The 22,142-nt window shown below is 44.9% G+C and overlaps 1 protein-coding gene across 1 annotated transcript in view; it reads right to left on the minus strand.

Moving 5' to 3' along the window:
* Positions 1-1,721: 1,721 nt before the first annotated feature.
* Positions 1,722-22,142, minus strand: part of RHOJ (ras homolog family member J) — a 59,116-nt gene continuing 38,695 nt past the window's right edge. Inside the window, exons 2-5 of the mRNA XM_062577272.1 lie at positions 18,055-18,113; positions 12,357-12,521; positions 11,006-11,101; positions 1,722-9,774 (exon numbers count right to left, since the gene is read on the minus strand). Of these exons, the coding sequence (XP_062433256.1) occupies positions 9,628-9,774; positions 11,006-11,101; positions 12,357-12,521; positions 18,055-18,113 (467 nt within the window). The 3' untranslated portion in view covers positions 1,722-9,627. The remainder of the gene's footprint in view (positions 9,775-11,005; positions 11,102-12,356; positions 12,522-18,054; positions 18,114-22,142) is intronic.

Raw genomic sequence — 22,142 nt, forward strand, 5'->3', positions numbered from 1 at the left:
GGAGGGCAGGAAGAGGCTCTGGACAAGTGTTTCCTGCATTCACTGGCTTGCTTTTTGGAGGGTGGGATAGGCAGCTCCCTCCCGTTCTCATTGTACTCCCGTAAAAACATAGGAACTGTCGTACTGGGTCAGAGCAAAGGGCCGTCTAGCTCAGTATCCTGTCCCAGACAGCGGCTAGTAGCAGATGCTCAAGGAAATGGGTAGGCATCAGAGCCTGTGCAGAGGTGTCCTTCCCAAGTCATAGCCACTCGGCTTTAGCAGGCAGCGGTTTAGGGACTTTCGGCTCTGGAAGATGCACTCGGCACCTAGTTATTAACCACAGATGTACCTGTCCTTCACGCTGCTTCTTCCAGGATGTGATCTGGCCTTAATAAGTCTGGTGACTAATGCCAGCTTCCTCCAGGGGTAGGTAAATAAAGTTCATTCTAGGCCGCACGCTCTGCTCTTGTGAGTAGTTCTGACTCCTCCTGGGATGTATTTGTTTATAGTAGCTGGGGAATTGGGCTGCAATGCCTTTATTTTTTCAGGAACAGACTTTTGCAGCCCTTTGCTCTGAGAACAACAAGCTCCCCTAGGAGAGGCTGACTAAGCCTGCCGAGGTTCACGAGCTGGGGGAGCCTGGCACGTCTGAAGAGAGCCTCTCTCTGATGAAGTTTCCTTTATGCTAGTCAGCATTAGGGGCTCCATTCTGCAATGATGGAATTTATGGTCTTAATCTGAAGACCAGACTAACCAGTCGATATGATTACTTCTGGCCTTGAAATCAGTGGAAGGGAAAAGCTGGGTAACAAAGGCAACTTTTTTTTCATTAAAAAAAAAAAAACAAAAAAAACAAACAAAAAAAAAACCCAAGATCTCTGTTTTGAACAGAGCCAGTCATATTCTTGATTCCAGTCCAGCACTTCAGGACTGTCTTTTCTCATGTCATTTCTTTAGCCCTTCAAGCATTTCACTTCCTTTCCAGCCTCCCCCTGCCCTGCCTGCCAGGCTGAAGGTTACATAACTCATCAGCCTCCTCGCTATCAGTAAGTGTTGGAGGGTTTTATTACTCATGTGTAAGGTTTGTCAGTGAGTAACAAACTACCTGCAAAACTTCTAGTGCTTGGGCTAATGCTTTCCCTAACTGCTTTACCAAGAGAGCTCCAGTGTCTCCTAGGCTGCCTCAAACTGGCTCTTCTCTAAAAGCCTTTAAATATTCACTCAAAAAAAAAAAATCTTTTTACAGAGCTGTGATATCAGCTGGAGACCTCAGCCAGTAATGCTCAGTACCCCTCCCCCCTTTTTTTTAATAAAGAGCAATGTTGTATCTGAAGGAACAACAAACCAACTATCTTAATGCTATTGGAGAGTGGAGACTAAAGTTCTCCAAGCATGCGTTGATGGACACCCTGGGACACGAGTGGGCCGTAGGCTGAGTGCCCAGAGGGAATTGCACCGGCAGGTCCCCGCGCTTCCACGTTCCCGTGTTTCTGGGCTGTGGAGGATTTGGCTAAGCAGCAGTTTCCCTGTAGGAGCACATCTGAGCCTGAGCAGACCTCTACATTGTCACCTCTTGTTCAACTTCTTACGTTGTTCAGGGGATGCTGGAAGGTGCAGATGGTTCCCGGACTATCTCAAAGCAATCCAACGTGTTTGTGCCTGTTTTTCCTAGATGAAATGTCTTGCAAGACGTAAGCGATTCGCATCTCGGCAAATAAATAGAGCAGCACACCTTCTCCAAATGATGCTGTCAAAATACTTAGTAACACATTTATTTTGTTAAAATAAACTATGTACAATAGAGGATATTAATGTGCAGTTATAATATACAATAATTACATGTTTAAAAGAGGATAAGCAAAAGAGTACAGAATCATGTGCTGTAAATAGAAAACTAATACCGTTTACATGATTTTTTTTTTTTAATAGAAAAACATAATTGCTGGAAAACTGCGATTCTGTGGTTTGAAATTTTATTGCTTTGATGTGAATTTTGAAGATTTGGTTCATCTTAAGAAAAAAAACACATGCCACTCAAAGGTCAGGCACAACTTTCTAGTACTAATCCTTTGGTTTCATCAGCCCCATATTCCAGAAATATTGCACGTTAAAATTTTTAAGAGAGGAAAAATTTAATTGCTCTTATGAATTGAAGTAAATGACTCTCTTCTTAACCTGGTAAGAACTGACTGATGATATGTTAGGTCCTGATTTGTGCTGAGGTCATGACATTTGCTTCGCAAACAAACTCCATTAGGATTACTTGTTTCACGGTTAATTAAGTACTGTTGAAATACTAGGAAAAAAGAAAAGAAAGAAATTTTCTCGTCTTTGTGTTCTCAGGGAAGCAGGGAGTCTCTTTGCGGTGAAATGCTTGTATTTAACAAGTGCATCAACATCATAACAGGTAAAACTGGATTCAGTTATCCTTGCACTTGGCGACCAGTGGAGGTCCGCCTCCCTGCTCCTCGCTGGCAGCCTCCCTCCTTGGTGCCCTCCCAGTCTGCAAGGTGCTGCCGAGCCCCGGGCATCCTGGCGTGACTCCACGGGGGCAGCTCCGAGCCCGCGTGCCGGGCTTGCGCCGTCCTGGCGGGGCAGCGCGGCGGCCGCGCTGCGCCCTGCTCTGCAGCAGTTCCCACCTGCCCACCGAGGCTCGCCACCCGAGGTCACTTCTGCTCATGAGCAAAGAAGACGTTGCCAGCGTCTTTCCTCTTTTGCATAGTTTCATGTTATTGCTTATTAATGAGTTAATATTTACAAGTTTGGGGAAAGTTTGGTCTCGTTTGCCCCACTTGCCCGATACCCACACGGGCTAGAGCAGTTCTGTGCCTGGCAGGTCTGTAATGCTGTTTCAGGGAAGTGCTGGGAGAGCCGCCAGGACAGGCCTGCTACGGATACGGCTTAAACCCCGACTGCTTTGATAGACTTCAGGCAAAAATTTCTATGCGCTTTCAGTACTATTAGCTGTTGTGTTGGGATACCTGGATACCGTAGACTGGTGACAGCTGTTGACTCCAAATTCATCAGAGCTGGTATTAGTGGGAGCTCAAACTGATACTTGTCAAAAATCAAATACAAATTTAGATCTGGCATCCTGAATGCTGCCATTCCACATGGGATGAGATGAAATTAAGTGACACCGATACGGTGTCAAACTCGGAAGAGATGCCTGTTCCTCTTTGAATATTACACTGTTAGTATAATTGTTTTCATCTTCAGCCTCAGTAGTGGTTGGAACCAGAACTTACAAATCCAGTCTCCAAAGCCCGAGATAAAGCTCAGATCAGCGAAGTCTCCAGATGCCTAACGTCTGCTGGAAGTCAACAACCGGCAGCCAAAAGGTATAAAACATTCTTGGAGCTGGCTCAATGCTCAGAGCTTGGACAGCCAGAATAATAGGGAAGAAGAGGAGGAAACTTAACAAAGAAATTCTCAAATGCTTTCCACATTAGTCACACGTGGACCCCATCAAAATTTTCCATTGTCTCCATGAGAATCAAAATGAAGCCAACATACAGCATTTTTAGAAATGTTGCCCTAAAATTATAGCTAGAAGAGGCAGCCAGACACTGCATTATGGTCTGTACATTCCAGAAGAGAGGAGAGATCATCCTCAGAGTCTAGTCTTGTTAACAGATAGTTTCAAAGTGAAAGAGATTTTCTGCCATTGACAGGAATTCATACAATTTTTGGTTATTTCTCTGTGATGTGTGTCTTTGTGAGCTCATTTTCCAGTTATGAGGTTCATGTTCTGATTCTTTTCACTATTGCGTTGGGATTCCTAGACTTGCCCAGGAAAAATATATCTTTGTTCCTGTTTCTGAAAGTTTTAACTGAAACTACAAAGTAGAATTTAAAGTTTTTTTCATGATAGTTATGAGAGTCCCCTTAATATCTTAAAATTAAATTTAACTTTTAGGATCAAACTGACTGACTGTGGCTCTGGGCACTGATTTTATGGCAGTCCCCCAAAGCAGGAGCATAGATGCTATTTTGCTGTTGCATTCATTACTCCTCATCAGTGCTTTTGCTCCACCTTCTTGATGCAAAAATGTTTCTGTTCATGTCTTGTTTTGCTAGGTGAGTAGAATTTAGATCACAAGCCATTACTGAAATCAGTGGGAGACTTTTTTCCTACCTTCAGAGGGCCTTTATTCCCTACAAGGGAAGTTAGTATTTATTATAAGGATTTTGTCTTCATTTTTACATGGAATAAAAATGTGTCTAGAAATCATCTGCAATAGGTTGCTCTGACACAGCAGATGCTCCTCCATTCCTGCTAGAGTTGTAAACCAAGAAAACCTTCTGTTATTTTCAGGTTTCTTTCTTTAAGCAGCATGAAACGTATTACAAATTCTTTTTAGGGAAAAAGAAAATACAGAGAGCAAAGAATGTGCAGCCTTATTCCTGTATTCTACCTATTTATTGAACAAATGGTCCATGGGCCAACGTCAGCATATGTTGCATTGCTCTGGTGGAGAAAGCACATGAGCTTTCAAACAAACTCAGCTTGAGATGAACTGATTCCATTACAATTTAGTTTTAATACGGATGAAGTTTCAATACTGGGAATGAAGATGTGCTTACTGTGTGGAAATAAAGCTGAAAAAGAGGGCATGGGCTACATGCAACAAATAAGCTACATAAGCAAGGAGGCATCTTTCATGCCATTTTTGTTAGAAAGCAGCAGCTTGCCCAGTGAAAACACACCTGCTAGACACACACTGTCAGTGTAATTGGCCACTGTGTTGCTTGCTACGTACAAGCCTGGGTGTGATGAGGGGAGACAGTGGTAGAAATTATTTGCAAGCATTTCTGCAACCTTTTCCAAGCTCCTTCAAAGGGTTCTCAAGTTGTATCTCTGGAATCATGGAACAGTATCTTGGATGAGATCTTGACAGCTTTCATTCAATGGGAAATGAAGCCCATACATCTTCATCAACGGACAATTGCCAGGTGTGAAACTTCCCCTGTGCATATGGCAGAGATTTGCCTATCCCCGAGGTGTGTGTGGGGTTTAGCTCCTTGCCTGGAGTTGTATTGCAATGATTGTTTCTGGGGAATTGCACTTGGTTTGGGTGGTGACATGCTCAAGGCTTGACTTCTTTCCCAGTTCATCACTTGTTTCTTCTCCACTATGCTGCTTTAGAGTTTGCAGATATCTGACAGATTGTGGTGCTGGGCAATGCCAGGTGGTTTGTACAGCATGCTGGGAATGGGAAATCACTGCTCTTTTGGGGGACGCAGCTCAGCATTGTCACTAAAGGGGCTAGAAGAGATTTTGTTGCAGACTAAGTACATGGACGGATCACCAGAGGCCCTGTTCAGGCTCCCTAATTTTACTTGGCGCCAGTGGGATTGTTGGAGTCATGAGGAGGTTGGAGATAATAATTCCTTGCAAAGCAAGATTCTCTGCAGTATGGGGAAGGCTGCCATAATCTGGTTCCTTAATAAATGTCTTCAAAATAATTTTATTACACATTAAGATGTAGTGCTATATTTAAGTCTTTGTTTATTTTCAACTGAAGCTGTGCTCAGTGCTTTAAAAGAGAAAAAAAAAAGTGAGAAATATCGATGAATGCTGTTGAAATGATTGTTTTGGTTGTCTTGCTGGCCTCCACAGGATTTCTGCAGTTCTGGCAGCAACAGGATGTTCCTATCTTGGCTGTGCTAACCCTTTGCGTCAGGCTCTCTCCTGGCTTATTAATGGTGCAGAAAGTCAGCATCAGGTCCAGCGCTTGTGTACGTCAATGGAAAGATTCGCCTCATGCCAGTGTCACTGAAGTCGGCTTAGTTCAAGCAATGGGATACAAAAGCATTTAGTTCCTTGATTCCTTTAGTTCTATGTGATAGACTGTTCTTCAGGAGCTACGTGCTACAGTGACAGTGGGTATTTAAAGGGCAGAGAGGATCTGAGAGGGTTTGCCACCTTGGACAACCAAGGTGAGCTTCTCAGCTTGAAGACTGCTCCCTGCTGCACCTGGAGGATGCATGTACATGGGGTCTATACCTGCTTGAGCAAATTGGTCCTTGATGGACCTCTATAGGGCTGGATCCTTGTTTCTATGCTCTCCCAATCTTTCCTGAGCCCTGTGAGGCACAGTGAACTGTGGAGGTCTTTGTGGACTGTCGTTCAGGTCAAGAAGCGGTGATATGGCACAAGTGGTGTTTTCACAATGATCCAGTGGGGAGTGATTTCTGTAGGCTGTTTTAGTGCAATAACCAGTCTCCAATGTGTTGGTATTCCATGCGGGAGTCTGTATGAAAACCTTTTTGGATCTCCATCTATTTGAAACTCCTAATTAAGGCTAACAAATCCTGATAGAGCATTAAGGTTTCAGAAGCGGCCAAGGGAGATGGATTTTCTAGGCTCTAGCGGATTATTATTATTTTTTAAGTTATGAATGGTAGGCAGCCCTGTCACGAAAGGCTTTGACATTGGTTGCATTAAGGAGACATTGCCAGATAGGTTCCTGGAAGGGTTTATACCCTTTACAACTCTAACTCTGTTCCTTTGAAGATGGAATCAGGGTCTGATTTCCAGCTAACCTCACAGTGAGAAAACCCAGCTCCTTTCACCTGGCAAACATTTACTGATTTTCTTGTTACTAAAGGTGCTTAAAAATAACTTGAAGTTTCTCCATCTTGCCTTATGCCTGTGCTTGCACTGTGCCTGCTGTTTTGATATTTTTGAAAATAAGCTTTGCTGCCTGTTCGCACACCATCTGTTGGTTCTTAGAAAAGGTATTAGGTATGATCTGCCAGATAGTCAATGAATCTCCGTAAGTCTGCTTACAATATATTTCTAAAGCCTATTAGCCTGTGCTATTTCTCCCTTCCCAAGACAACAGTGTAAAAGGGCAGATCCTTGAATAAATGCCACGTTGCATGGATAAGTGTGTGTACGTAGCCGAACACCAGAATAACGTTTGGGGGACCTGCATTAATGATGTCCATTTTTAAAACACTTATTTCTGTTGGCAGCAAAATTAAAAATAAATGGAGTGCAGAGGCTGTTTCTCAGTGGATTTTAACCACACACCCTTGCAGCGCCCAAATGTCAAATTTTGGTCACCATCGACTCGAAAAACTTGCAGTTTTACTGCCTCACATACTTGATACGCTTGACTTTGCAAGTGCAGGGAAAAGCCTGCTTTGCCTTAACATTATGTATGCATAATAATACTTTTCTATCTGCTTTCAAAGCTATGCAGTGATTCGTTCAGGGTTCTGTAGCTTAATATATTAGGATGGTAGCATTTTAGCTTCTACATCACAGTGTGTTTTTTTCACTAATTTTCCTCAAACTAATGCAGTTATATTAATGCTATAACTGCCTAGTTCATTTCTGATTTAATGTGCCTATCCTATGCCATACCATTAGTATTAATAGGCACCCGTGATACTAGGCGGCACACAAAAATGTCATTTGATTATTTGTGGCTTTCTCTGATGCATGCCGGGATTGCTATATTGCACTTTTTCAATGTGCTCATTATTTTATGATAAGCTCAGCTGTCAGTCTCGATTTTTATTTCCTCTTCATTTTGTGAAGCTCTAAGAATATCCATCAGCTCCAACCTGAGCGTTTTCATTGCACTTCAGCTAAAACAGGCTTCACTTACTTTACCCAGAGACTTGTATATGTGCTAGCACTCCACAACAACCTGAATCAAATGCAACAAATATTTGTCCTGTTTTATTTCCACTGAAGTAAATGGCAGTACAGTGAAACTCTGACTCTTTTCTCTGAAATCTGCTGGAAGCTTTTTTTGTTGTTGTTGTTTCAGTGGATTTAACAATAGTCAGGTTGCAAATCAACATTTTACCTATTTACATTTTTTTTTTATGCATGTAGTCCACTCCTAGTCTTCCTCATGCTCCTCTGATTTCTTTATACTCGTTATAGTTGAGCTGGCTGCCCGCGTCCCAGCTGTGTGAATACTCGCTGCGGCGCGTGGGGACGGCAGTGCGGCTCTGTGGCACGACATTAACTCCTTCTCCTGACTCCAGCCCTGTCCTCACTCTGAGCTCTGCTCTACGGGTCCAGCTATTTGAAGCAAAACGTCTAGGATGTAATGAAACTAGATGTAGAATATGCACAATGAATGCCAACAGTAAATGAAATCTTGCTTTTGTATATCTTCGATTTACCGTGACTTTTCATCCGTGCTAGCGTGCAGCGGGAAGAGGTGGTTAGGGAAAGTCTGCTGGGTAACAGCGACGAGACAGTGGCATAAAACATGACTGTGTTGGGGTCTGCTTGGGAGTATTTTGGGGTGTCTGATTTAGTTTATACTGGTGCCCACGATAAAGAAAAATTGTGCTAGAGTAAAAGGAGGAGCTCGGATCGGGCATTGCGTCCTGTGTGTCCCCTCGCGCGCACCCGCGCGCAGCGCTCGTTCCGGGCCCTGCCGAAGGCGCTGACTGCGCCGAGCGAGCGAGCGCTGGGTCGGTAATTCACCGCTGAGGACCACCGCCGCCCTGCCTCTCAAATAGTAACGAAGATGGAGAAATGGGAACAAAAGAAGAAATAACGAATGGTGGGGGAAGATGAGGTGGGAAGGACTAGAGTCAATTTACTTTACAAGAAAGCTGCTTTTTGTTTGTTTTGTTTTGAATTGAAGACAATCGGATCGCCTCAAAACCCTTGAAATCAGCATGACCTTTGGCTTTTTTGGTTTTTGTTATTTTTGTCTCCTGGGTGAGATGTGGAAATCCAGCTGCTCTACACAGTAAATTTTCAGTTGCCATTGCAATGCGACTCTCTCTGGTTCCTAGAGCAGAACGGAGGTTCTTCCACACTGGTGTTTCATGTCTGGGACAATATTATTTGGTGGCAGAAGTTCTGTTTCAGTATGTTAATGCAATAGGTTTTCACTAGCTCTGGTCTTCCTCTCTCAGCTTATGGAAACATGGCTCAGCCTGAACATTCGCCTGTAAAACTACAGTTATTTGCATTTTTTTTGTTGTATGAACATTCCTTAAGTCTGGAGGTAAATGTTGATCCATTTTGGTAGCTTGGATGAAGCGACATACGGACACTGTGAAATTTCACTGTTAAGTGAAAACAAACTGTAATCGCTCCACCTTTACTTTCATGTAGATTGAACAAACTAAAGTATATCCTGAACTAGTGAGTCTTATAAGAAAAGTAATTTAAAAGTACATCCTACCTATAGTGTATATCTTACATATTAGAAATTTACAGATCTCCATGTGCTTTCAGTCAATTCAGATTCAATTCCTAAGTACTTTAAGTTCCTAATTTTGATCAATCCTTGTTTAAGGCCACAAATAGAGTTTCTCTTGTTTCTTTACCACCTTTAATTCTGTGTTTTTTTTCCATACAGCACCTTCCCCTTATTCCTAAGGTGAAGACTCAAGCAGGAGCAGGCATCCTGGTTTATATTGGCTCAGTGCAGCCTGCGACAGGCTGCGTACAGCTCTGGAGGATTAGGAAAGCACATAGACATAAATTGGCCTAGTGTGATACAGCTTGGAGGTTTCACAGAACGGAGGGCTCTTCTTTGGGTAAAAAGGACCCCTTTCTGGTCATGTTCCCCATTTCAGTTGCGTGTGACCTTCATTGCCCTTCTAACCTGCTTGGTTTCATTGAACTCGTCTCGCTTTTCCTTCCGAGTGACTTCACACAACGGTGCAGCAGCTGTGGCACTTTGCGCAACGCTTCTTCTTCTTTTTGGGGTGGAAAATGGTGAGGATCGCTTCGTCGAAGACAGTTTTAAGGCCTTTCTGCGTGAGGGCTGAGCACTCCAGGTAGCACTGTGCTCCGATCTTAAAGAGAAGAGAGAAAGCGTGAGTACCCGCTGCTCGGAGAGACGGAATAGCCTTGTTCCAGCACCCTTCTCTGTACATGCGCTGCCTGCCATGGAGGGCAGCCCAGACCTCTAAACACGAGTCCAGATCTTTGTTCTGTTTTATATCTGGCTCAGGTCATCCCGAGTGAGGGAGCAGGATGAACTGCAACACCCATATCTCTTCACAGGAGGAAAATGGGGAGCAGGAATCCCTATCCAACCCTCTAAAGAGCATGTGCTGCACCCCAGTCGCTGGCTGGATGCTCCCCGGGCTGAGAGCTCGGCTTCTTATCCACATAGCAACAGGTTTCAGGAGGATGCTGACTGCGAGTGGGTGGAAAGCAGGTCATTAGCTGAGTCCCTTGGCTCTTCTCCTGCTCCGCAAGGAAGGTGTAGTAGCACAGAAGCCTTGGAACAGGCCTCTGCTACTCAATGTGCAATGAGTAAATTGGACAGCTGAGATAAATAAGAAATGATATAAACGAGAGTAGTAATGAGAATTGAATTGTCGGTGTTTTTGTAAGGGATGCTTCTGTCCCTGTGTTGTTGCTACCGGGCATGGGGAAATGCACCTAGGAGCTGTTAAATCAAACATAAGGATATGAGATGCTTTTGATGCAAATGTCCCCTTTAGGTAGGAAACGGGCTGTAGCATTCTTATGCTCTGTTGCCAGTTAGTGCCACTATTTCTTAGCAGCATAAGCAAAACTGAATGTTTGCCTTTCCACCCACTTTTCTCACCACCTAAAGGTGAATAGCCAGGACTGGAGTGCCTCTGCTATGGGCAGGGATGGACTCGGTATGTAGGTGCCCAGAAGACAGCTTTTAAGAGCTAGGATGCGTGGCCGTGGCTGCCTGTGCTGGTGCAGGTCAACACTTCTTTCTCTGTGCTCCCTGCCTCCCCCTCTGGTTGAACTTTCCAGGGCTTTGGCCAAGGTAAAGTGGGCAATGAAATATATTTTGCTGCCCCCTTGCAAACTGCTGTCCCCAGCACCTTGCTGCTTTGCCTATAGCTCGACTGGGTACTGCGGCAAAGCTGCAGGCTCAGGAGATGCAGTCTGTGTCTAGATCCAGCGAGTCTGAATGCAGGCGTTAGCCTCTGGCTGGGACCCAGCAAGGAGCCCTGGAGGAGTCCACTGTCAACAAAACCAACCCAATGGAAATCTGTGACGAACCAGCCTCACAAGACCCCAGAAGAAAGATGTTACCTCTTTAGCTAGCTTCACTCCGTGCTCATAAGTGAGTGGTTTCTCCTTCATGTAAAGTAGCCGAGCCAAGGTTTTGGGATCATCACGAAGATCAATCTAGTGGAAAATACACAGACCTTGTGCTCAGTACCACCTTAACCTAGCACTTGAAACAGGTATTCATAGCTTTGCAAACCCACAGTCTCCTGGCATAAGGACACGTCTGCCCTTCTGAGCTCAGACGATACTTCAGAAATGAAGGGCACATGTGTTGTCCTTCTTTGTATTTTCTATTTAACATGTATTAGTTCTACTTGACTGGTTATTGGCCTCTCTAGAGGGCACAGCTCAGATAGCTGCAGCACAGTAAAGACACAGCATCATGCTGCTCTTCAGTGACTTGTGCAATGCCATCTTGGAAAGTGCCTGTAAAAGCCCGAGCCACAGTGGAAAGGAGGCTGCTGGGATCCTGCACTGCATCAGACATAAAATACTGCGACAGACCAGACACATGCAGCTCAGGGGCCGACTGGCTTGAAACAAAATCTTTTATTTCCATGGAAAATACCAAAGTGAAACATTCTGGCATTTCGAACCCATCCATTTTCAGAGTGTGTGTTCCAAAGAATAATATTTTTAAATGGATGTTTTACATTATTCCAGTGTGGAAAACAAAATCGGTGTTTGAATGACTAGATTTTCCTATATGAAGATCCTGGTTTTGAGCAGGATTTGATCTCTTTCCCTGACTTGGCTTAGGTTACTGTCCGGTGTTCAGACATTTTCCAGACTGCAGTATCCATAGTTTTCAAAGTCTCTGGCCACTCTCCTTCTTGGAAGCAAACCCTTGTTTAAAGTATTCTTGATTGATTGATTCATAGATTTTATGGCCAAAATAAAATGTTTTGATTATTTAGTCTAATATAGAACAACAGGATGGTGACTCAGTACCTGCAGTGTAGATGTAAAGAACAAGGGAGGCTGTTTCCTTCCCATGTCTCTAAGTAAGTCATTGGAGCGGTTAATTATTCTTGCTCTTAAAACTTGAGGTTTAGCTTCTGCTTCTAGCCACAGACTTCAGTATATACATACATACATATATATGTACACACAAACACACACTCATATATATATATTTTTCTCTACTAAAGGCCTGTCAGAAATCTTTTCTCCCTATGCGTATTTGTGGCTTGATACCATATTAGTGTACACGCTTGGGTATAGAAATGGGGATCGGTTTTGTCAATGGTGACATGCATGGTGGGACATCTGCAAGACGGTTTCCATTCACAGTCCCTGAGCTTTCCTCTAATTGTCAAGCCTGGCTGAATTTTGCATAAGAAGTAGAGCAGCTGCTCCCCAGGACCGATACCTGTGTTCCTATGAGGACGTAAGGCACGTTTGGCATGCAGACTTTCAGCTCGGGCACCCACTCCTCCTGGACGTTGTGGTAGGAGGCAGGGTTCACCACCGAGAAGCAGATCAGGAACACGTCTGTGTTGGGGTAAGACAGGGGTCTCAGCTGGTTGTAGTCCTCCTGCCAGAGAGAGAAGGCAAGTGCGTTACCGTATGAAGGAAAACTGCGGAGCGGGCATCGCGGCAGCTCTCCACGGAGAAAGCTAAAGGGCACGTTTGATCTGTGTGTGTGGTCGGGGCGCTGTTTGTGGTGGTACCATCACTGGTGGTATAATAAAAACGGCATTTCTGTGAAAATCAATCTTGAGGTTGTGAGTGCATGCCTTGGCTGTCGGGCAATGTGATAGTGTCCTAGGAAATAGTGTTTGACTCTCATATTTGCAGATGGCATGCACCTCTAGGGGCTTTTCTGTTAATATTAGGGGTCTTCTGCTCCCCAGTAGGTGTTACAGCCAGGGCCGGACACAACCCATGTGGGGCTCTGGGCTGTTGGGTGCCAGCACAGTTGGATGCAGTATTCAGCAATGTGCCAGCCAGCATAGGACGTTTGTGCCCTGAAAGCACAAAGTAGATCAAATCCCACCTGTGGTGGCTGAGTAAAGCACTTGCAGCGGCTTAGTGCTTCCACAGGCCCTAGTCTGGTGAAGAGCAACGTCTTCTCGCGGTACCTGCGAAGAGGGCGAATTTTCAAGCAGCTCAAAGCGCAGCCGTGCCGTGCAGTGAGCTGGCTTTGATCACTGAGTTTCAAGCAAGGATTTGGGTCGCTTTTCAGGCTGGAGATTGGGAGAACCATCAGGGGTTTTGCAAGCTGCGTGAAATGGATAGACTGGCCTCCAGCGAGAGCACGTGGAGCTGTAGCTGGCTGGTAATTTTCTGTTCAAACTTTTTTCTGCCTGTCAGAAAATTTCAGTGCAACAAAACATCTACTTCTAGTGGGGGTACACCTGTTTTGAGTGCTCTGTTTTGAGAAGTCTAGAATTAAAAAAGAGGAAAGAAGCACAAAGCTGGAAGGTGGGAAATCATAATTCAGCTTGCTGTCAAACTTGACTAAGACCCAGGTCTTTAGCTTAGAGGTTCTGCACTCCAGACAAGCCTCTAAAATCTCAGCAGTGCCATCAATGTTGGTTATAACTGTCAGAAACTTCTACTGGTGCAATTTTGCTTTGCTGATAATGAAATAGTGAATAACTCACTAGGGAAAGAAAAAAAGAGACAGACTGTTGCCCAGATTTGAAAACACTTGTCTGAGATAGAGAAAAGCCATGTCAAGGGGCAGAAGTAATGAAAACTGCCGTCTGCCCTGAAGGAGAAACTGTTGCAGGACTGTTTTATGGTGGGTCTTGAGTGGATCCCTTCTGTCTTCCTTTGGCTGAGTCAACAAATGTGAGGGCTTAATTACTAACAGCTGAGTTAGGCAAAGGTGGGATTTTTTTTTCTTTTTCTTTTTCTTTTTCTTTTTTTAAGGTTTTCATTCACCGAAGTACGCAATTTTAAGGTGACCCCAAACTACTTCTGCATAGATACTAGTTTCTGGAAAATAATAGTGAATTATGTTAAAACATTCCACTCCAACCTTTTCTAAACAAAAAAAGCTGGATTTTTGTTGTTCCCAAAGGAAGTTTGAGACCAAATTTAGCTCTGTCTCATTTAAGAAAAAAAAAGGTTTAAGAAATATCCTAAAACACAAACAAAATGTTTTGTTTTGTCTAACTGAATGTCCATTGTCCCAAATTCACATCCGCAGGAAGAATATAGTCCCAGTTACTGCCTCCAACCCCAGAACTACAGCAGTTTGCAACACTTACTGCATATTTCCCAGTTAGCTCTGCACGGTTTATTTGATGCTACTTTTCTGGCCAGGTTTAATTAAAAGTCATTCTCTCTTTGACCTAGCGCTAGGGATAAGGTGCAGTGTTTCATCTGGGGCAATTTCATTTGGGAAAGCTTCGTCTGGGACCTCTGTCCTTCAGTGAGGATCTTCCCTCGACATGTACACCAATATAGCTCGGTGCATGGGGGGAATCCAGTAACGGAGTCGAGATGATGGGATGAAGGAATGATTGCATTATATTGACAGTGAAGTTTTATGTGGATGCTGTGGGTGAAGGAGGTCTGGCCTTAGCTTTCCTGGTTGTGGAAACCTAGAATGCCAAAGCTGATGACTTCTCTGAGATTAAATATGTTTATACCACACTCAGCATGGGCTGCTTCTAGGAGCTTGGGATTTTCTCTGTTTTTGGCACAAATCAGCCTCCTGAAACAGCCACGTGGTGGCAGCAGACCCTCGAGGAATTGTTAGTTGGGATTTTTAGAAAGCAATTGGCTAAATATATCCAGTTTCCATATTTCAGACATGCCCGTGTAGAGAGGTAGTTAAAATTACAAACTCAGCGCCACGAGCGCCGCTCTGCCTGGCGGCGACGGCTACTTGCCGAAGCGCTCGTGTGGTTTCATTTTGCCCGTTACTTCGGCGTTCCTAGCGGATCCTTCACGGGGAGGAGGGTTCCCGTTTGGTGCGAGCGGCACGGAGCGTTGTACAAGCAATGAGGAGGGACAGCTGCACCGGGGAGCTCGAGGCGCCTGCCAGGGCGCCCTGCCGCTCGCGCCAGCGTGGCACCACTGCCAAGCCCAAGAGCAGATCTAGGGCTCCCGAACCGTCTTTGACTCCGTGGGCTGGCAGGAGCTTCCGATGACATCAGATGAGGATCCCACCCATCTTCGTATCTGCTCCCCTCTACTCCAGCAGAAGACCCAGAAGAAACCTGGGGTCTGATGAGATATGACACGTAGGGATCATTTCTCATTCAGAGACAGTTGTTGAAGTTGAGCAAATGAATAGCGAAAAAAGGGACTGGATATTTGCGTGGGTCCTATTTGCATGAGTCGTTGCAGGTGTATCCAGAGGTACTAACTAATGACATGTTTTGGAAGGGATGTGAGTTCTCACGTGCCTGGACTTTAACTGATCATTAATTGGCATGTCAAACTAAATGCTTTTGGGGGAGCTGATTGCAGATCTCAGAAATCTTTGGTGGGCATCACTCTACTGCCAGAGCCTGCGGTGTCTGCGGGACAGGGGTGCCCCTCATGTGCACAGACACAGGTCCCCGTAGTCCTTGCCACCCGCAGGGTAAGGACTCATCATATGGTATTTTACAACCCTTCTCCTTCTCCTCGCTGGAGTGACAGCCTGAAATCTGAGTTTGCAGAGTGATAAAGGGTCTTCCATTCAGCTAAGCCCCTGCCTGTTTTGGTGACTTTGAGCAATTTGTTTCCCTGCCTCGTGCTCCCCCTTTGCTACCTGTTCTTTGGGGAACGCAAGGCTTCCCAGTGGTGCCATCCAATTGTTGGTTTGGAGTGGGAATACTGGCAGAGTCAAGCTCCTGCAACTAGCAGTGGTGGGGACACCTCACCTGGGGACCTCCCGGTGTCGCTCCCTCATGCTCTCCCGCTGCTGGCGGCCTGGTAGTGCTGGGCACAGAAAGTGCAGCAGAACTTGTTTTTGTTAAGTTGCTGCTGATCTCTTGCCTGCGCCCCTCCGTTCCCTGCCATGTCGGCCCTTTAAAGCACTCTGCACCTGAGCCTAGCTTGAGGGGAAAAAAAAGTTTTTTTTTTCCCAACCTCCTAGGACTGTTTGTGCCAGGGATGCAGAAAACCAGATACCCCAGGTCTGGGGCCTCTGCCAGCTCTCCCTTCAGGCTGACGGAGGGTCCTGCTGCAGGAGTGCATTTTTCCAGTTGTTCTTTCATTAGCATATGTTTTATAGCATAGTAATGTCAAGTGCTATTTTTGGCTATGACTTCACATCGATGTCTTTGGAAAGCCACGTAACGCAAGAAGAAGGAGGGAGGAAACAACCCAGATGATCTGTCACTGTAGCTTGAGCATGTGGGAAGAATCATCCTCGCAGACTCCATGGAGATACAAGCTATTCATCAAGGGGTGATTCATGCACTGACTTTTGCCTAGGTGGCCATGTCCTCTGGGCTGAGGTCTGAGATGAAAATGCTCCTGATGAGTTAGGAACGTCACTCAAAGGCAGGTGGTGCCTTAGCTAATTTGAGGCGGGAGATGGCAAAATGATTGCTAAGGAGCAGAGGCAGGAGTGAAACTTGTCAGAGAAACAGATTTATGTTTCTTTTGGCTTAGGAGAATGCGTTGCAGAGGGAAGGGGTGACAGGTGGAACCATCAGCCATACAAAATACGTTAAAATATTAAGGCCCTGGTTAAAATCTGACAGTGAACTGAACGTAACTCTAGTTTCATTTGCAAAGGCTGCACTCCTGGTGAATTGTGGCAGACGCAAGCACACTTTGAGCTCTGTGTGTAACCTGTTGTCTGCACGCGCAGGGTAGGTAACTGAACATGCACCTTCTTGAATTACCCATGCAGGACAAGTACTTGGGTCATATTTTGGGACCAGTTTTAGATCACCTCCTGGGGACATGTAAATAGAAAACATAGGTGGACTGTGACTGATACCAAACTAGCTACGAAGTAACCGCTGCTGCCTACAGATAGGTGATAGCAATAAAAGCAAAACCCAAAGCATGAAGGCCCCAGTCCTGGTGAGTGCAAGCTTTGCTTTAAGTGGCGGTCTGTCCTGGTGCAATTTTTGACCTCTCTGCACCCTGCTGCAAAGTATATCCAATAACAAACAGCCTTCTGCAGACCGTAGAGTTTCCTCCTGCATTGCTCATGCATGGTATGAGTGTTGTAGAGGAAAGAGTGCTCCTGAGAGTAAAGCCTGGCACCCAGAGCTGCTCAGTCCCAGGAGGGTGAAGCAGGCTCCCAAAACCGCTTTCCTCTCCTACTCCAAACCTCGTCAGCTGGGAAGGACCTGGGACCCTGTTCCCTCTGCTCTTGGCAGCCCATGGACCAGGCCTCTTCTGCAAACTGCTACTAGTACCGCACTGTATCAGCTTGTGGATAGTGGAAACAGTAAAAGCCTTATAAATTGTGCTATATAAGTAAGTGTCAAGGGTAGACACTCCTGTAATCGACGTTCTTGTCCCGGCAGGGGGAGGCTGAGATGGATGCCAATCTGTCACGGTTACTACTTAAAAAGTCAATAGCTGTTGACTGATAGCCTGGTGCTATATTATATTAGTTTTTTGGCCTTGGAATCAGGAATTCTTCTCTGTACCTCCAATGCCACCATGTGGTAACTGTAAGAAAACACTGGCTTTTTACCTGCAATAGGAGTTGGATGGATCAATACAGAACAGGTTAACTAGTTTTTTTTTTTTTTTTTTTTTTTTTTTTGATAGGCAAAATATAATCTCAGTGGTATGTATGTGTGTGTGTGTGTTCCTTACTGCTGAACCAGAATGAAGTTTCTATCTAAAAATCAGAAAGCAGAAGGTGGGAGGTCAGCAGCTGAAGCATAACAACTCAGGTTTAGCCCAGCTGGTTAGTGTGGTGCTGCTAATGCCAAAGTTTCCCCCCCCCTCCACCTCCGCCCTGTATGGGCTACGCGGAGGGTTGGACTGGATGATCTCCAAAGGTCCCTTCCAACCTTACCATTCTATGACGATAAAAACTCATAAATGATTGTTAGCTTTTGTAAAAGCAGCAAAAACAAACCCAGTATATGCTACTAACAAACAAAACTGGGGGAAAGGAAATTTATAAATGTTTTACAGTAATTTACCTGCCCTGCAGTGTCGTAAAGTCCCAGCAAGTGCTGTTGTCCTCCCACAGTCACAGTTACTGCAAGAGAGAAACAGAGAGATGCTGTTTATGAGAGGCAAGCACAAACCAGTGGGTTCATTTTTATACTTCTCAGTCTTCAAATGCCAATGCGCCCTTGTGCTAGACAGATTGGCGCGTGTCTTACAGCGCGCATCCTAAACCAAGCCGATAGATTCAAACCCAAATGAAAGCAACCCAAAGTCACAACAAGAGCAAATGTTTTATGCCAAGCTCTTATTTCTTAACAGACGGCCAAGTCAGATGAACTGCACAAATTGCTGCTACTCAAACATCCAGACCGAAGGACTTTTGCCTATGTCTATGCAGCCACCAGCTGACATCCACTAGGTGCTAGAAATCCCAAGCAAACACTTTCTGCCTCCCTGCTGTGCATGCTGGGGTATCTCTAGTCTTTATTCACTCACTTTTTATTATTTTATTTGTTCTGGGTGATGAAGCACTAGGAAGTGGGTGGTGTTTGATGGGTCTCAGTGGAGCTGCGTTGCCTCCCAGGCAATTTGTCCTTTACGAGTGTGGTGTCTTGTAATTGCAGACAAAACAGTAGTACTTAAAGTATGGTTCTGCATGGTGGGTGCTTAGAGGGATGGGGAGGAAGAGGAGCACACCAGCATGTGCTGGGATGTTGACCAGATTCTGCTGCAGGTGAAAGAAGGTCATAGCTTAATTTATCGATCGTGCTCAGCACAATTACTGCTTTAGTATAAGCCACTTTGAGATTCATTTTGAGCCAACTGGCATGGAAGAAAATGTTCTCGTTGCCTTTGGATGAACCCCTTTATTAGCTGATCTCTGTAATCAGTGTAATCTTATCTTATCAAGGATATGATCTGTGTTAATGGCATTTTGTTGACCAGTTAATCTGCTTAAATCATTCCTACTCAACTGGAAAGAAGAGGAGGGACTCCAGTTCCACCCATCACTCAATGGGAAGATTTTAAACGTTCACTGGGAAAGCTACTCAGAATAATGGTATTCTCAGAGCAGAGGGGCTATGATTTGTTTTAAAGTTGCACAAGCAAATGGTTTACACGAACACAGTGTCGTGGCTGGGAGCAGGCTAAGACTGACATCTCTTGATAGATCACAACCCACAGTTAATGAGGGCTGGTAAAGATTAACATTACTTTTGGCAAATAGGAGGCTTGAAAACATCACATAGGTTCTCACTGATGTTTTTTTAAGCGATAACACATTTGTAGAAGAAAAACACCTACCAGGCTATAGAAAGTAATAGTTGTTATGCTGGGGAACTAAGTCTTGTTTGAAATGTCTTAAAGTCTCTGTCAGTGTGGTTGGACAGGTTGATTGCTCAGCAGCTTTATGAGCTTGCAAAGCAGTCTGGCAATTTTGCTAGTGTATAACCGGAACAGGATCCTGAAAGACTCAATGAGGAGCAGACTTACTTGTAATGAATAAGACAGGCTCTGCTCACATGGCTGTCAGGGCTGTCTTGCCTCCGGGACAAGTGAGGTGCAAAGGAAAGAGGTGATGGGAAAAGTGACCAAGAGCCCTCCTCCTGTTTCTAAACTCAGGAGGTAACTCTCATGCAGTGTTGCTCCTATAGGAGCTTGAAAAGGGAGTAGCTCTTGAGCATGGAGGTAGAACAAATGCTTGAGGCCCGTGAGTGGAAAAACCTATGGAACAGGTTACTTGGGGGGGGGGGGGGAGGGGGAAGGGGGTACAAATGCAGACAGGAGACCAGACAGAGGCCTCATCTCATTCCTTAAACCAGGCCCAGACTCCTGACTTGAACTAACTTGAAGTAAGCCTCCTCAGCATGCTGGTTTTCAACTTCTTGTGGTGTACGTATGGAATCTGAAAAATTTCCCAGTGGAGGCATGAACCGTGTGTAGCAAACCTAAGTCTGCTGACAGTAGGCTTGCCTTTCTTAGCTCCCTTCTAAGTCTGTGGGCCATTCATGGTACTGCCCTGGTTACTTCTAATGTTGATGTGGGGATTTTTTTTTTTCCCCCGTTGCTAACTCTGGCAAGCCTTCAATCTGCCCCTACCTGAAGAGGTATAGGAGCCAAACCCTTTATGCTGATTTACTCTATTCAAGGACCAACTGTGGGACAATATCTCCTTCAGCTGAAGGCAATTTTCCAGCTGCTCTATGTCATCTATCCAGTGCTTAGCTGGCTGAGGTGGAGTTTGGGACTGTACCAAACTGGCTGCAGGTGAGCATCAATGAAGCTGTAAGTTCTTGTATGGAGCTGGCAGACCAGTGCAGGCAGCCTCCAAAGCAGGATGCTTGCATGGTAACTGTGTGGCACATGGAGTCGCTGATGATGTAACGTGCCAGATGAATATGAAAAGGCATTTGCCATACTTCAGTACTGCCACAACTATCCAGCTTCCTCTCTCAGGCTGACTGACCCTGAGCACAGGCAGACTGAGCTTGGTTCTGCTTGCAGAAAGTCAGGTCAGATCTTCAGTGTTAAAAGTTACACTGAAATTTCTTCTATTCAGGCTCAGGATTCCGCTGTAAAGTTTTGCTGGCATCTCGTGGTGGCATCTGACTGACGGAGCTGCACTGGCAAAAAGCCCTGGTACAGATACAAATTACTGCCTTGTTCCAATAGTTAATAGGGCTTGGAGATAAGCCGTCTGGATAGAAGTCCAGTCTATTTCAGGCACGCTCTGCCTGCAGGGTATGCCGTAACGGTTCCTAAGCTATTATCCGTGCTCTGTGGTCCATGAAGTCACGGTAAATATTTCACAGTAGGTCTTTGGAACCACACTGAACAGTTATATTGACAGTTTGTACAGCTCGGTTTGGCTCAAGGTGATCTGCAGCAAATACCAAGGCAGGATAAAAAGGCCAGTGGTTTTCCAGCATTATTCTCTGCATACTTATGGGCTAGGAAATGCAAGAGGTTTTTGAAAAATACACTCCAAATCTACACAGCTTGCCCATCGCAATAGCGCAGCACCCTGTCTCCCACTGGTTCTGCAATGAACTTCTGTGCAGCACCAACCCTTTCTCTTTCTTTGTTCTCTTCTTTTCCCCATCAAGCTTTGAATTTTTTTTCTTTTTGTTGATTGTGCTAATATATCTCATCATCTATGTTACCCTGGCTGCACATATCACTTCTCTACAGCTTACTACTATCACCCCAGAAAACTATTTTGCTGGCATAACTCTGGCTACATGCAAACTAGCATTTGGATTCCTGGCTCTGAATATAGAGGGGACAAAATGACCCACACCGACAGTTCAAATAACTGCTGGTGCTAGGTTAGTGTATTAGTCCTGAAGTTTCCACCACATTTTCATGCAAGCAAACCAGATGTCAAAATAAATGGCACTTGCCTGTGAAAATGTCATAGTGTATTTGTACTAGGAAGTTTACCAGTTTACCTCTGCCAGGCAGAAACCTGTTCAGTTTATCCACTAGGTAGGTCGTATTTATGAGCTGAGAGTGTTCTGCTAGATTTGCAGGCTTCACTTTTGGCTTTTTCTCCATTTACTTTTGCTCACTCTGTTACTATCTTCTCCTCTCAGTAGCCAAGTCTACCAAAAGCCAACAAGAATTTCCTTTGCCATCACTGGGTGTAACACAGGTACATTTACAGGCTTTTGTGAATCCTTGCTTTATGAGCAGTCTTGGAGCAATAACTTACAAATGAACTGTCCTTGTGTCGCGGTTGACACCTCTGCACTCATCTGCAACTATTGCTATTTACTGGCTGTTGATTATTAGCACAAAGCAACATGGAAGTGGCTGGTGTGATACCAAACTAAGATGTTTGGTATCTCAGGAAATTTTTCCATGTTTGTGGAGAAGTGCTTGCAGAACCAAAGGACTGTGAAGGTGACCACCTGGCTTCTGTCTCCTCTGCCCTCCTCCTCCATGAACTGATGAGCTGTCCCAGACAACAGTGGAACAACTTCAGGGAAAGGAGTGACACAGACCTGCCAAAGGGACCAGAGAAATTCCCAAGGAGGTGAGAACTAAAACTCCAACTTCTCAGATCTCTTAGTATAGGAAGAAGTTGACACCCTTTTGTCCTTGCCAATACGCC

Source organism: Rhea pennata, chromosome 5 (genome assembly GCF_028389875.1).
Source record: "Rhea pennata isolate bPtePen1 chromosome 5, bPtePen1.pri, whole genome shotgun sequence".
In the NCBI taxonomy this organism is placed as follows: domain Eukaryota; kingdom Metazoa; phylum Chordata; class Aves; order Rheiformes; family Rheidae; genus Rhea; species Rhea pennata.